This window comes from Apostichopus japonicus, chromosome 6 (assembly GCF_037975245.1).
Source record: "Apostichopus japonicus isolate 1M-3 chromosome 6, ASM3797524v1, whole genome shotgun sequence".
Classification (NCBI taxonomy): domain Eukaryota; kingdom Metazoa; phylum Echinodermata; class Holothuroidea; order Aspidochirotida; family Stichopodidae; genus Apostichopus; species Apostichopus japonicus.
The window spans coordinates 8,814,746-8,829,068 of record NC_092566.1 but is presented as its reverse complement, the minus strand read 5'-3'; the positions used below and the strand labels follow the sequence as shown (position 1 = coordinate 8,829,068).

At 39.9% G+C, this 14,323-nt stretch overlaps 1 protein-coding gene and 1 long non-coding RNA gene across 3 annotated transcripts in view; both read left to right on the top strand.

Annotated features, from left to right (window-relative positions):
• LOC139968899 (uncharacterized) overlaps positions 1–14,323 on the top strand; it is a 126,592-nt gene that overhangs the window by 101,498 nt on the left and 10,771 nt on the right. The window lies entirely within an intron of this gene.
• Positions 4,407–14,293, top strand: LOC139968885 (uncharacterized). Of its 2 annotated transcripts, XR_011793561.1 has the most exons (3): positions 4,407–4,879; positions 8,211–13,541; positions 13,774–14,094. XR_011793561.1 is itself a non-coding variant. In XM_071973494.1 (2 exons), exon 2 carries the CDS (start codon positions 8,228–8,230, stop codon positions 10,418–10,420), a length of 2,193 nt encoding a protein of 730 aa, XP_071829595.1. In that variant the 5' UTR covers positions 4,407–4,879; positions 8,211–8,227; the 3' UTR covers positions 10,421–14,293. The 2 variants fall into 2 exon arrangements, 1 of the variants encoding a protein (XP_071829595.1); XM_071973494.1 differs by having other exon boundaries at positions 8,211–14,293.

Genomic DNA, 14,323 nt, shown 5'->3' with positions numbered 1-14,323 from the left:
TGCAATTTGGTGCAATATAGCACACTTCAACACCCACTCCATTTTGTAAACTTAATTTTGTATTTTCACCTGGCCTTAGATGCAATTTGGTGCTCCAAATGAGATTTTTTTTTCTCATTTGGAAATGAAAAAGGGGTTTTCTGACTTGCGAACCGGGGGGGCGGAATGATACTTCCGCCCCTCCACATTTTTCACTGGGGGGGGGCTAGCGCCCCCCCGGTTCCTACGCCCTTGTCACAGGCGCAACAACCCATGCCCAGGCAAATACCCGGCCTACCAAGTCCATCGGTCTTACGAGGAAGGAGTTGCTTGCAAAACGCTTTTACGTACAAGTTTAAAAATGTTAACCTTTGACCTCCTATGATCGCGTGGGCTTTGGCGTTTTTAAGCTATTATCCACACTATGGATAAACAGTCTGTGATATCCTATTTGTGTATGCAGTATTGGGCCATACTGCTATACATTTAATGGCCACAATGCTGGTTTTTAGTTATTTTGACCTTTGTCTTCTCCATTGTCTATTACGTAATAAGTCACAGAGCCTCTTGTACACACATGTACACACCCACAAAGTTTTGAAGTCAATCGGCCTTACGGTTTAGGACAGTGGCGGAGATTTCTTGTCAGAGGTGGGGGGGTTGCTGGCCATTGATGAAATAAAAAGTCATAACTGCTGGCTCACTATCTAAGTGGAGCGCCACCATAAGTTGGCGCGAAGTGCACAAGAATTTTTTGGCAAATATTGCCTCCCAGATTGCAGTAAATGGCACTGCCCAGGCCTTGAAAAGCTGCATTTAACCAGTGGCGTATGCAGGATTTTCTAACCCGGGGGGGGGGGGGCGCGTATTACTATCTAAGAGGAGCGCCACCATTGGTTGGCGCGCAGCGTACAAGCAAATTTGTGGTTTTGGTACCCCCAGATCACCGGAAATTGCACTTCTCGGGCTTGAAACTGACCAACCATATGTACACTTTTGCCTGAGAACCAAGTTTTTTCCAAATACTTTTTTTCTCATCTATAACTTCGTCACCAGTCACACATCATGTTCGACTTCATCACATATCCTGTGGATTGTTGCTTTTGTAGGTGATTCTTCATCGCGGCCCACAATATCCGTCAGCCCCACTGTTCAGAATTTGAAAATTCACAATTCTCGTGAATAAATTCACTTCAAAACATACCCATAATGTTGCACAAAATATCATCTATGGACAACCGATATAGAAAAACCTCCTTCAAACCCTAACAGACGGGTCAAAATTGCACGAGTATGATGAAGAATGATGGTTAGGGAATTTTCGAAAATTCAGACGACTACTAAAAAATTTCGTTGAAGGAAATAAAAATATACCAGATATTTCCGAAACCGAACACTACACACATCGACAGTTTTGAGCATGGGCGCAGATCAGTCTTGGATAATGGTGGGGACGCGTGTCTGTTCTATGACACTATCTATGCGAAGCGCGACCATGGGTTCGCGCGTAGCGCACGATTTTTTTGGGCAAATATACCTCCCAGATCGCCGGAAATAACACTTCCCAGACCTAATGATGCTCCTAAACCTCCTTAAGTTTTAGATCTCATGGCTTAGAAATTTAGTTTGGAGAAATACATGGGCGTCTGCAGAAAGAATATCAGGGGACAAATAATCCAAGTAGACTTTTGTATATACGATGGGTGTGGGGTCCTCTCCCAGAAAACAAATATAGACTGCCGCAAATGCGATTTCCGTCCTATATTTAACAACTGTGGATAAAATACAATAAAATGAGAACTGCTGCATGTCATTTGCACAATGCTGGATCAAACTGCGCCAAAGTTCAATACAGGGGAACTTGAAATGCAGCTATTGGTCAAGACAAATTGGTGGGGACACGGTATATCATGTCCCCACTACTGAAAAAGTTGGTGGGGACGCGTCCCGCTGTCCTCACCAGGATCTGCGCCCATGGTTTGGAGGCTGTTTATCGTGGAACGCCATTTTCATGCTCAATGATATGATGTGATATCTGCTGTTTGCTTTACAAATTCGAATAATTTTGTCACTGTTCCTCATTCTCTTCCCGTTTTCTTGCCGTATTTTCTACTCCATCCTTTTCTCCTTTTCTCTCGTTCTTCTTTTTCTTTTCCTTCCTTCACCTCGTTGAAGTTGGCAAGTGTATACAGTTCCATAGCTATTCAACAGCAACAAAACGTTATTTTGTGTATGTCTGTTGTGGGGTGAAGTTAGCGCTATGAGCTACAAGTTCCAATGCGCAAGGTGGGGGAAAGGGGCTAGAAATAATGTGTGGGTCGTCAATTCTAACTCGGTTTTCGGTCGTTAATTGTTGATGTAGCCTACCAGGTAAAAGGTTGAAATGACTTTAACAATTTCAAATTTAATAATTTGATTTATTACGCCATTTGGAGCACATAACATAGGCTATAACAGAACATTACTAGCAAAAACTAGGGGGGTTGATTGTGTGGGCCAACCCCCCTCTTCAAAAAGTGGGGGGGTTAAAACCCCCCAACCCCCCTGTTTCTCCGCCACTGGTTTAGGAGGAGTTCGTGACACACCTTTTTTACTCACACACGTACACGCATACACATTACTTTTTGACCACCAGTTCAAAAATGGTAAGTCTATCACATGTTATTGTTAACATTACACAAAGGTTGTAAGAGAATCTAGGCCTATCTTTCTAAAAGCCTAGCAGCAACAACAGCAAACTTGTCTCAAAACTCCTAAAATTGTTCTATATTTTGCGAATTATGACTGATAGCCAGTAGGAAAATGAATTAAAGGAGATGTTTTGCCATCTTAAGCGTATTAGTATTCGGACTGGAATTCTTCCCGTTGTTGTGTTAACGAACCCTATTCTCAGTACCGAACCGTTGCTGGCCTAGACAACATAAAATTGCTCACAGGCCTAGCCAGGTTTGTTCAAGTTGTTCCATAATCATAAACCTGACGAAAGTCGAACGTTACTTTAAAGGCCTAGCTATGCTGAAACTGGTGGAAGAGACTACACAAATTGAGATCAACAGCCGATCCAGACAAAAGCCCGTGAACTCACTGCCAAACTAAGACCGTTTTACACAATTATTTCGCATCGAGATTGGTCATTGTAAAACATCTTACTAGACGAACTGTTAAGTTTCATAAACGCTGCCTGGTCACAACGGAACTACATCCAACCTGAAATAAATACGACGGAAAACGTCCAATAGAAGCGATGTACGACAAAGTACACATTTTTGCACGCAAAGTAAGGCTCCCTAACGGCACGTTGAAGCCAATGCAAATATGTTCGAGTTTTCAGTTTTAATTTAAGATTCTAAGGATGCTCATTAGCTCATTTCTAATTGCAAATAGCCTCCTATTCGTGTGAGGCGTAACGCACATGTTATCTTATAGGCTGGTCTGTGGGAGATACTGTATAGTTTATAAAACAAAGTATCCACAATTTGGCGTCTGGTGACTCCAACTGACCTTTGACCTCAATTAAATCTTGTACTGAACGTGTACCAACTACATACTAAATATGAGATTCGTCCAAACTTCCCTTCTTGAGATATCGTGTTTACAGGCGAGGCGTCACACACACCCACACACGCACACGCATGTTTGTGTTTCATTCAGACCGAGGACCCCATTGTATTTTCCATTGTTCAAATCCACGTACCCTAACTTTAACAATACCCCATACAATATAATTCTTCCTAGGACGTGGTGATTCTTTAGAAATCACAACCGAGGACCTGAAATTCTTTTGTTCAAGTCCTCGGTCAGATAGCAAAACAAACGCACACGCACACACACATTCTCCGCCTGGATGAATGCATAGGTTACGATTATCATCGAAACCAAAAATGAGAATTTTCCAATTTACTGCTCGCCTAAAATATTTCCTGGGTGTACATTTGTCCTCTCATTTTGTGTGTTCTTTACTTTCTTGGCTTGAAGCAATTTTTTTAAGGAATCCTATTCAGCAACAACATATATTAAAACACTTCTTGAAGGTTCTTGGCTTCCGCACAGCCTATCAAAGCACAAGCTTCAACAAGGTTCTTGGCTAACAGCTCATATGATATGGTACCGTGTGTCCCTTATTCGTCAATGTCTCCGAACTTCATTTTGATGCCATGCTGGCTGCCACTATAATCCTGAAAACGTGAATGCTGGATGAAGTATCTGAAGTCCCGAACAACCATGAACCACTAACTACCGTTCAGGTACCACACCACAATTAGAGTAGTGTACATCTATAGAGTTAACAATTGTCGGAAAAGGAGCTAAATGACCTAATGCAATGCTTCTTTTAGCATATTATCAGTCACCATCATTGTTTTGTCTGCCTTAATGTAGAAGAGCATAATTAAAAGTACAGATGGTGTGAAAATTAGGAGGATCAAAGGTGATATAAACCATTTTAGAAAATCTTTGGTTACATGTTGATATCACTCCTAGGGAGCAGATGGAAGGGTTGGGCTTCAGTTTGCTAAACTTGCTCCTCTTCTAGCTTAAACGGTCAAGATATGGAAATTTGTACGTGCCTTGACAGGCTACGATCCCAGCTATCATGTGGTTGGTAGGATGGATATGCCAGTTGAAAACTTCTGCCTATGCGTTAACGGGTATTGAAAGTGACGAGTTCAGTGTGTAAGTCAATGGAACTTGAGGTGGACTGTAAAATTCTATTTTTATCCTGTTGGAAAATACCGGTTTCGCCTAGCACATAAGTATAGTACACTTGCGTACGTGTAGTTAGCGAACAGAAACACACGTTAGGTAGACCTACACACAAAGTTGTATTTGCGAAATGTGCGTAAAGTAGATGTGAGGAAACCCGATTTACAGTATCCTTTGCAACACGAAAACTCGTTCTCAGGTGAGTTATTCCAGTCATGAAAGCTACCCAGTAAAAAACACTTCTTCTGAGATTATACAGTAGCTTAATAGGGTCAGTAATCGCACCACTGTTTTATTGACTATAGCAATGTACCTCATATGTACATGAAAAGCAACACTTAGTTATAAAATGGCGCTTTCACAGCAACACGACTTGAGTCCGAACACAACTATGATTTTTTGCTGGAGCGTTGCCGCAGCAAAATGAATCTAGTATGCGGTGATGATGGCATGCGATGGTGTTGAATGTACTTGACGCGAGCTTGTAAACACAATAATTCAAAGGTACATGATGACTGGATTATTACTTGGTAAGGCGAGAGGAGTATGTACACTGAAAGACAGGTGTCGAATACAAATCGCAACGGAGAAATGGATCTAATTGATTTTTCCAAATAATCGTCAAACACTCCCAAAACAGATAATCGAGAAACTGATTGCTAATGATTAAGGTGCCTATATATTTTGTCGATGTGGTTAGGAAATAGGGAAATTAACAACTCTTTTGCAAGAAAATGTTGGTTTTTATGTCAGGAACAACGTTTCTTGTGATTTGTGTTCACACAAATCAGAAATGTCCTACTTTTAACAACGTTCTTTGCGAGGCCGAGGCAAGTTGGTTACTAGGTCAGGCTGGCAATTGGTACCATACATGATATTTTAGTTGCCTACAGAAGTTAACAGTGTTTCCGGGCATGCCTAGTAACTTACTTTCAGCATTTACATATGTTTACTACAACATTTAAATTGAAGTAAAATGACTGCCACATAAAACAAACCCTCAATTGTAGATCTAGTCTCACTTGGCAATACCTTGACATATCCTGAGAAGCAGATTGAGGGACTGAGGGAATAGTTTTCAAGTTGATGGTGGGCGGGGTGGGCGGGGGTGGGCAGGTCGGATGGGGCACCGGTGTGAAGGAGCAGTGGAAGGAGGAGAAGGGTGTCCTGTAATCACCAAACGGTGTATGGAACCATCGGTTTAAAGCATTGATAGGGTCCAGTGGGGAAGGACCGCCACCTTGCCGTCTCTCGATTCTGAAATAAGTCAGAAACAGAACTTATATTGAAGTTTAAAAAGTACTAGGAGGGGATTAATATCTGTACCATAAAAGTATTAAATTTGTTAATTGAAATAAACCTTATGTATGAACTTCTTTAACTATAGCAATAATCATCATCATATACTATTTTCAGTGATTGTGAAAAGCTGGATAGGGTACTGTGAGCCAACCATTTTATTTGTAATTTTCTTCAAACTGTTTGACCATTAGGGATTTTGATAGTCAAATATCACAGGCCGAAACCACTTCACCCCTCTATACCTCCAGCTCCAGAATAAAAACAAAATAAGTTCTATCTTGACAATGCTATACCGGGGAAGGGGGAGACTAGGCCCATAGAAAATTTCATTACAATAGAAGTGATCCAAGAATGGTACAATTATGTACAAACACCCCTTTACAGCTACCTCTGGTAACCTGGTCATGTCACTAATTGCTAGTTGCATATTTGAAGTTTGATATATCCATACAAAACGTCAAACAACCGATTTAGCAATTTTTAAGCAAGTTGCTGAAAGAGAGCTCTTCATTTCAGTTGGCTAATGCCTTGGTAGCACCCTGAAAACCCACCAAAAAATACATAATATCCACATAAGGCTTGCCAATATTGGATAAAGTGAGACAAATAAAGAAACTTCCCAGACATTTTGATATAATATATCCTCAGAAATTCCCAATCCCTTACCTTCCACAACTGGGGGCAGTCGACTGCCCCCCCCCCTTAAACCTCACACACAATTTGCCGCCCATCCATTCATGATAAATGCTCATAAATTTGTCATTTCATCATCCCTCGCTTATTCATTCCAAAGCTGTATACCCGATGAAGCATGAATTGGTTACTTAATTGGCGCCCCATGAAGATTTCTATAACAAATTCGGCTTATTTTCTTCTTCACGTTCAGTCTCTGAACACCGTAGAACTTTATCAAGGACTTTCGTATTCCGAACAATGCATGAGTGCGTGTTTATGTGTAAGTGTAAACGATGAAGCTATGATAGAACAGAACGTAGAAACAGGTTTACCAGTTTGACCGTTTACCAGCCAAAAACAGGAATTCTGACATTTAATTAGTTTCAATTGCCATGGCCGGTAACATTTCGAAAGCGCCGGTTAAACAACTTTTTGAAAATTTTACCATTGACTTCACACAGTAATTTACCACCGACCACCTCACTTATACCCTCCTGACACTCCACACAGTAAATTACCATCGACCGCCTCACTTTACCCCTCCTGGCCCTCCACTTTTACCCTCCATGCCCTCTACTTTTGAAAACAGATTCACACTCATACGATGTTTTTCAATTACATAATAGCCTCCACCTGCATCCGTAATGGTATCTGTGTGTATCCTATGTCTGTCTAAACTTCACGGTATCATGCTCATTCTTAATGCACGTAAGAAGTATCTTCGACTATACGGTGGCACCCAGAGAGAAGTTACCCCCTGAGAATTCCACGCCCTAAGTGAAAGTAGGCTCACGATAATTAGTTAGTTTTAGCGAAATGTTCATATCATTTCTTCTAATTTTAGTAGCCGGTAGTGTGCAACCTCAAGGTTTATTTTAACTGCTCATCACGTATATTCACGATGACCGTGCGTTTGTTTTCACGAGTTTTGTTAGAATAGCAATAAATGTAGAGGGCTCCTCAGATTTAACCTGGGTGAACAGTGTAACAGTCTAATGTGAAACTACGGTTCATAAATATATTTATTTATTCTTTGTGTTTGATGTAAGCCTTTCAGTTTCATTGTTAGCCTCTAAAGTGCCCCAATGTTTTAACTAAAAACATTGAGGTACTGTATATATACCAAGGACTTTATTGCTAGGGGGGCGCGTCCCCCAGTCCCCTACAAGGCCCACCCACTCAGCTCATTTGGTGCCCTAGTAGGTACATTTTTGACATGTAAAGCAAATAATGATAACACAAACCGTAATTAGTTTACACCTAAATTTCGCATGTGGCTTCCCCTCGGCATATCTATGCTACTGCTACCAACAGAATGCCCTATAGCGGGCTGGATCCGCCCTTGCATGTTACAGCCATTTATTACCAACTCAGTGTTGTTAATGGTTAATTGAATATGCAACTGTGTCCATTACACTAATTGTTGTTAAAACAAAAACAAATAAATTGAGCCCGTAGTATCCTCGATCCTACATTTCTCGGGCCTATGATGCATTAAAATTATTCTATTTTCTTGAGTTTTTCTTTTGTGTTTTTTTTTTTTTTGGATACAGGTTTCCTGCTAGCGATAATGGCCTCTGCTTCTGTGATTTTAAAGAATATTGACGAAAAATTCTGTCAATGCTGCATTTGTTTTGAGCAGTATGAAGATCCAAGACAATTAGCTTGTCTTCACAGATACTGTAAACATTGCATCGAACAACTTATAGGTCGTGGTAATGGAACTATCAACTGTCCTCTTTGTCAAGCCGAGTTCGATGTCCCAGAAAATGGAGCAGAAGGTTTCAAGAAGGATTTTTACGTGAATGAAATCCTTGAATTTATTCAGGTACAAAATTCTCTCGAAGAAGATCAATCGCGACAATGCGTCGGCTGTTCCCAACAAGAGAAGCCAACAGCTTACTGCTTCAAGTGTCGGGATTTCTTATGCCGTAACTGTCACACGTATCACGTGACTAGTAAGATTTTGGAAGAGCATAGGCCTCATATCCTAACACTGAAAGATGTTGATTCCCAAAACATATCCCTAGAGAAACTGAGCTCCCTGAAGGAAGCCCCCAGATGTCAGACCCATGCTGAAAATTTGTCGCAACTGTGTTGCAAGACTTGTTCCAACCTCCCCATTTGTGTAACTTGTACGTATGGTGAACACAGAAACCACGATATTTTTGACGTCATAAGCTTCGCCAATGCCGAACGTGAAAAATTGAAACAGCAACTTGAGAAGGTACACGACTGCAAAAATAAACTTTGTAAAACATCTGCTGAAATAGAAAAGTCGAAGCAAGAGATATTATCTGATGCAGAGACGAAACTGCAAAATACCAAAAGCCAATACCAACAAGAAGTGGAAAAGGTGGACAAAGAGAAAGCGAAAATTCAAGAGGAAGGTCTACGTGCTGAGACTGCAATCAAGAACAAACTTGAAGATAATTTGTTGATCAGAAAGCGGGAAATGGAGGAAATAATAGAAAAACTAAGAAAGGACTTCGAGGCCATGAAAGTAAAAGACAAACTTGAAGCAGATGCTAAACTGAAGGACCTCAAGATCGATCAAGATGCCAAAGAGTCCAACTTACAAAAGAAAAGTGAAACCATAGATGAGAAATGGAATAATTTCTGTAAATCTTTGGAAGTTGAGAAGAAAGAAAATCTTACAAAAGGTAATGAAATCTCAGATCAGATACAGAGGAAAATAAAAAGATGTGATAACATCACACAGACTGGATCTGGGGTAATTTCAAGTGACAATAATTGGACAATAGCACAGAATGTTGGAGGAATTCTCTCAGCGGGAGCATCTTTTCTTCAAGACATGAAGCGAGCATTCTCTGCGATGGAAACACTACCTGAGTCTCTCTCGGCTAATCTTACATTCAAGGAATTCGAAGAAGTGGGAAACGTAACAATTTCCAAACAAGTAGAGAGCGTGGTCGAAATTGATGGGATTCAAACTAAAGGATGGAGCATTAGCGGCATTACCTGCACTAAAAGTGGAAGCATTGTTGTGACCGGACCCACAGAAGGCTACACATACCACGTTACTGTGATCGATCAGAGCGGCAAAGTATTGCGTCAATGCTTCATTACCTGTAAATCTCCACAGAGTCCTTTCCAGTATCCCGAAAGTTATTGTGCTGCCTTCAAACAGTATCAAGTTGTAATTGCTTATGATCCACATGGTATCGGTATATTTGATGTTCGAAATGGATCATTTCAAGGAAAAAAAATGAGTGACATTGTCGACTGGCCACGCGGTCAGAGCATGCGATCCGTGAGTGTGGATGAAAAAAGTGATAACATCATTATTGGATGCGGGTACACCAACAACTTGTATGTATTGAATGATCAGTTGCAATATTGCAGCTTGTTTAGGCTTGATTATGTAACTGATTTAATCGATGTACACGTTAACAGTAGGGAAGTTATGGTATCCGATTACAGTAACATGAAAATATATGCAGTAAGTTTGGGAGATGGTGGGAAACTGTACCAGCTATCTTCATCGACCGTGTCAACTAAACGACCAGTGTGTGTCCGTAGAGATGGAAAGGGTTTCATCTATGTTATGTGGAGTAATGTGTTGCCTGGGAAGGGTGGAACATATAATCTTTCTGTTTACAACAATGACATGAAATTGCTCTTTACGAAGCCAATCTACGCAAGCATCAGATGTTTTACGGTAGGACGGATTGGTTCAACAGAAAAACTGTTGATGGTATCAAAAACAAATGGAAAGTTTTACAGATATGGATTGGCATAAGGGATACTGCTTTCCACATTCTTATACATAAGCGTATTCAGTTTAGTACTAATTTTCATGCCCACATAGTAATTTGATACTTTTTTGACGAGGTAAAACACGTATGATGTGTTGCAAGTCTTAGCCGATATTCCAGAGCGAATCCTAACTTATTCGACACGCACAAACGAGTACTTCTCAATGCAACACAATTGACACACTGTAAACCATATATACACATCGACAAAACATGTATCTTTTCTTTATGCGTCTATTTGAAGTTCTGGTAACTTAGCTGTATGAACCCCTGCACTGCATTTTTCGGGGACGAAAAAAAAAGTAGGCAAAATGGCAAAAGAAAATTAAATGAATATACTGAATAGGCTACTTGCTTTAAGCACGGCCTGAATCTGCTTCTCTTCAGGAATTTTTCGTTAGTCATAGTAAGGAAAGAATGAATTAACTTTGACTCGGTAATTGATACTTCTAGTCAAATTTTCGTGTCTTGTGGCACTGGATTGTTGTATTTAGCGAAAAAGTATTTCTATTTTGGTTAGTGATACCTGCATGTACATATCGACACGCACTATCATGTAATTGTAAATGTTTGAAAGGGCGGATAGCCACCTCGAGCATGGGGAAACATGCCTTCTCCCGTCCCCTCTCCAAACGTTTTTTACGAATGGCTTTCATTTATTAACACTCGCAATTGATGTCATATACATAAATACGTCGTTAAAATGATGGAATGATATAGTACCATTTTGCATCAAAGGACCCTCATAAGTACGGAAACTCAGTAAGATGTTATCCTTCCTAAAATTTGAATTCGTTAAAAGGGGCAGAATTTATAAGGTGTCATGAAATATCATACCAAACCCTCTTTGTGCGGTATCATTCATTTCATTTTTTTTTTCATTATTTGTTTTATCACAACATTCAGGTGATAATCATAAGCACATCTAAAGTAAAAAAAATACAAAGAGTTGTTAAAGGAAGTGTTCTGAAAACCTTTATGGCTTAACGAGTAGGGCACTCCCTTTTCACGGCTGTGTGGCGATCATCAGAGTTGTCTGCCTGACGATCGCCGAACACTGCAGGGCGTGAAACTCGAGTAACGACATGCTGTAAGTTACTGTATAGGTGTACTACATGATGTACTTGCTATATTTCTATGTATTGAGCACTTTTGCAGCAGGAAGTGAACAACTGGATCATTGTTTCCTCGTTAGATTCTCTTTCATCACTTCATGGAAAGAAAGTTAAAAATTAACTAGAAACCTATCTTGACCCTTTTTGTTATTGTCTATTTGTGTGTGTGCAGTCAAAGTATATAGTGCCCTCACTCCTCATATGTGCATGAAACTCAGGATCAGTTGTTCATAAATATTGCCCAACAGCACCGTTCACTTCATTATCGGGATAAGGCAACTAGTGAAATATTTTGATCAAAGGTTCATATATTCGCAATGTGTGTTCCCATTAAACTGCAGAATCCTGAAAAATATTGGCTAATTGATACATGATAATGAGTCGGGAGATGAAGATGTTGCAGTGTGAAATTCACCTACCATATTCTCACAAATTCGAGCAATAAGACCAAATTTCACGAAAATATATTACGTAAACAAAATGATGAAGGTTCACGATAAGAAGCAGCTGTAGTACAAGTTAACTACTGCGTATGTCACTGCCCCTGCAGCACATTAATGTGATAGAAAGCTGTGTTATGGTCCCCATGCAAGTTCATACTTAAGGAATGTTTTTCCACCTTCATGATACACCTGAAACATTCTACGTACCTCCCGTGTCATTTAGAGGTATGATATTAAAACACCGTCAGCCTCCCGTACACGTTGGCGGTGAAGTGCTGAGATTACTGTGCAGTCGGTTGTTTTAGTTTATAATAAATAATAATAATAATAGGTTATAAACAATTATATTGTAAAAACTCAGCCATGAAGATATGCGGTGTGTTACCGGAAGATTTCGGTTCAACAGGAGAAAATGTAGTATGATGGAAACTTAAATACAGAAAACACCGCACACAGACAAAACAATAGCATAGTCTTTGTGCTTTTGTTTGGAAGAAACTGTCCTATATATGTAAAGAAATTGACAAATCTTGGTATGAAAGTTGACGATTTTGTTCTGAGTTTGGATTGGATAGAGCTATTGAACCTTTTGCATTCCCAAACGTATACTCACAAGGTGGTGGGGGTGGTGTACACCCTCGCATCCCTGGACCCAAAAGAGGATTTGGCGCTGGGGTCGCAGAACCCATGTAGGAGAAAGGGGCGGTCTGCGAGTCCTCCCCCAGAAGGAAGTAGCATTTTAGACGTCAATTAGGCGTATTTAGACTCAGTATGAAAAAGGTCTATCGAGAAATTAAGAAATCGTTACTATACTGCACCACTTTATCACGCTGTGTACATTAATGACCTATCTAATTTGATATTTCATAAGGCATGAATTCTTTAATAAATTATAGCCATAATTAGTAAAATATGACTATAGAAACTATAACATAGCCAAGTAGGAAAGCTGTCGAGTTGCAGACCTCCTCGCAAAGTTTGGGTATATAGGCACAAATAAACATTCGTTCAAACATCGCAGTCACTACAGTACTTCCTCATGTGAACATCACTCAGATGGTTTATCGTTTTCCTTTTACATAGAAAAGAACACTAAAATTTTTGTTTCTAGCGCTTTGGTTATGCAATTGACTTCAGCTACCGCAATACCGTTGACTTGAAATAAATTAACCACACACTTCTGGTCCTTTGGGTACGTGCACAAGTTTGAGCAAGTTCGACCTTGACCTACTTTGATCACGTGTCATTTCAAAGTTTGCATTTATTAATGCACTTAAGATATAATTATGAAGTCTGCGAGATCGTTCTTTTTTGTAAAGCTTTCGGTCATATTATTATTTGGTATATGTGAAATGGCCAAATTGCTGTTTCATGGTCATTTGACCTTTGACACTATGACGTCAATCTTCACACAGGCACTACAACCCATTCACATGCCCCAAGTTTGAAGTCCATCGGCCGTATGGTCAGTGAGTTTTGCCCTTTGGCATTTACCATTAATTAATACACTGTTGACATATAACCTACTGCTTGATAACCTACTGCTTGTGTTTGAAGTATTGTGTCATATTGTTATATTAGTGTACGTGTAATGGTTACAATTCTGGTTTTGGTTACTTGACAATTGATCACACAGGCGCAATAACCATGTCCAGGCACATGCATACCAAGTTTGAAGTCCATCGGCCTTATGATCAAGCCAGGGGGTGCTTGCAAAACACTTTAACGAACAAGTTTAACCATGTTCGACCTTTGATCTATCATCGCGTGACGGTTTAGGAGGAGTTCGTGACACACCTCTTGCTCACAAACAAACAAACAAACACACACGCATACACAAAACTTTATGACCACCAATTCAAAAATGATAAGTCTACCCCATGTCGTTGTGCCGCCCTATGGTAACCGCACCCCCCCCCCTCACCCCGTTAAGTCAGACGAACCCATCCAGTTTAAATTGTACGTAATTGTAAATTGTAAGTAGTACGAGGTTGGCAAGAATTTTTTGTAGCAATTTTGGAAAAACAGTTACATACACTGCCTAAGAATACAATATCTAATGCCAAGTACACGACTTGTATAGGATGAGATAAATAATAACGTAACCTATCTATAATATATATTATATGTATGTGACTAATTCTCATACTTCTTCATAAAATAGGCCCTCAATATGTTTGTTGTTACATTTGTGCACATCTCTATTCAGACATATTCAAAATATTAAGTCCTTCCTATGCTATTGTGCCACCCTATGGCATACAGTACGTGTTGGGATGCGAGTATTATGCGTGGACTGTAAAATTCTATTTTTCAGTTGGAAGTCTGA

Coding starts and splice junctions, on each gene's coding strand:
- LOC139968885 (XM_071973494.1), top strand. CDS start 8,228: ATGGCCTCTGCTTCTGTGATTTTAAAGAATATTGACGAAAAATTCTGT.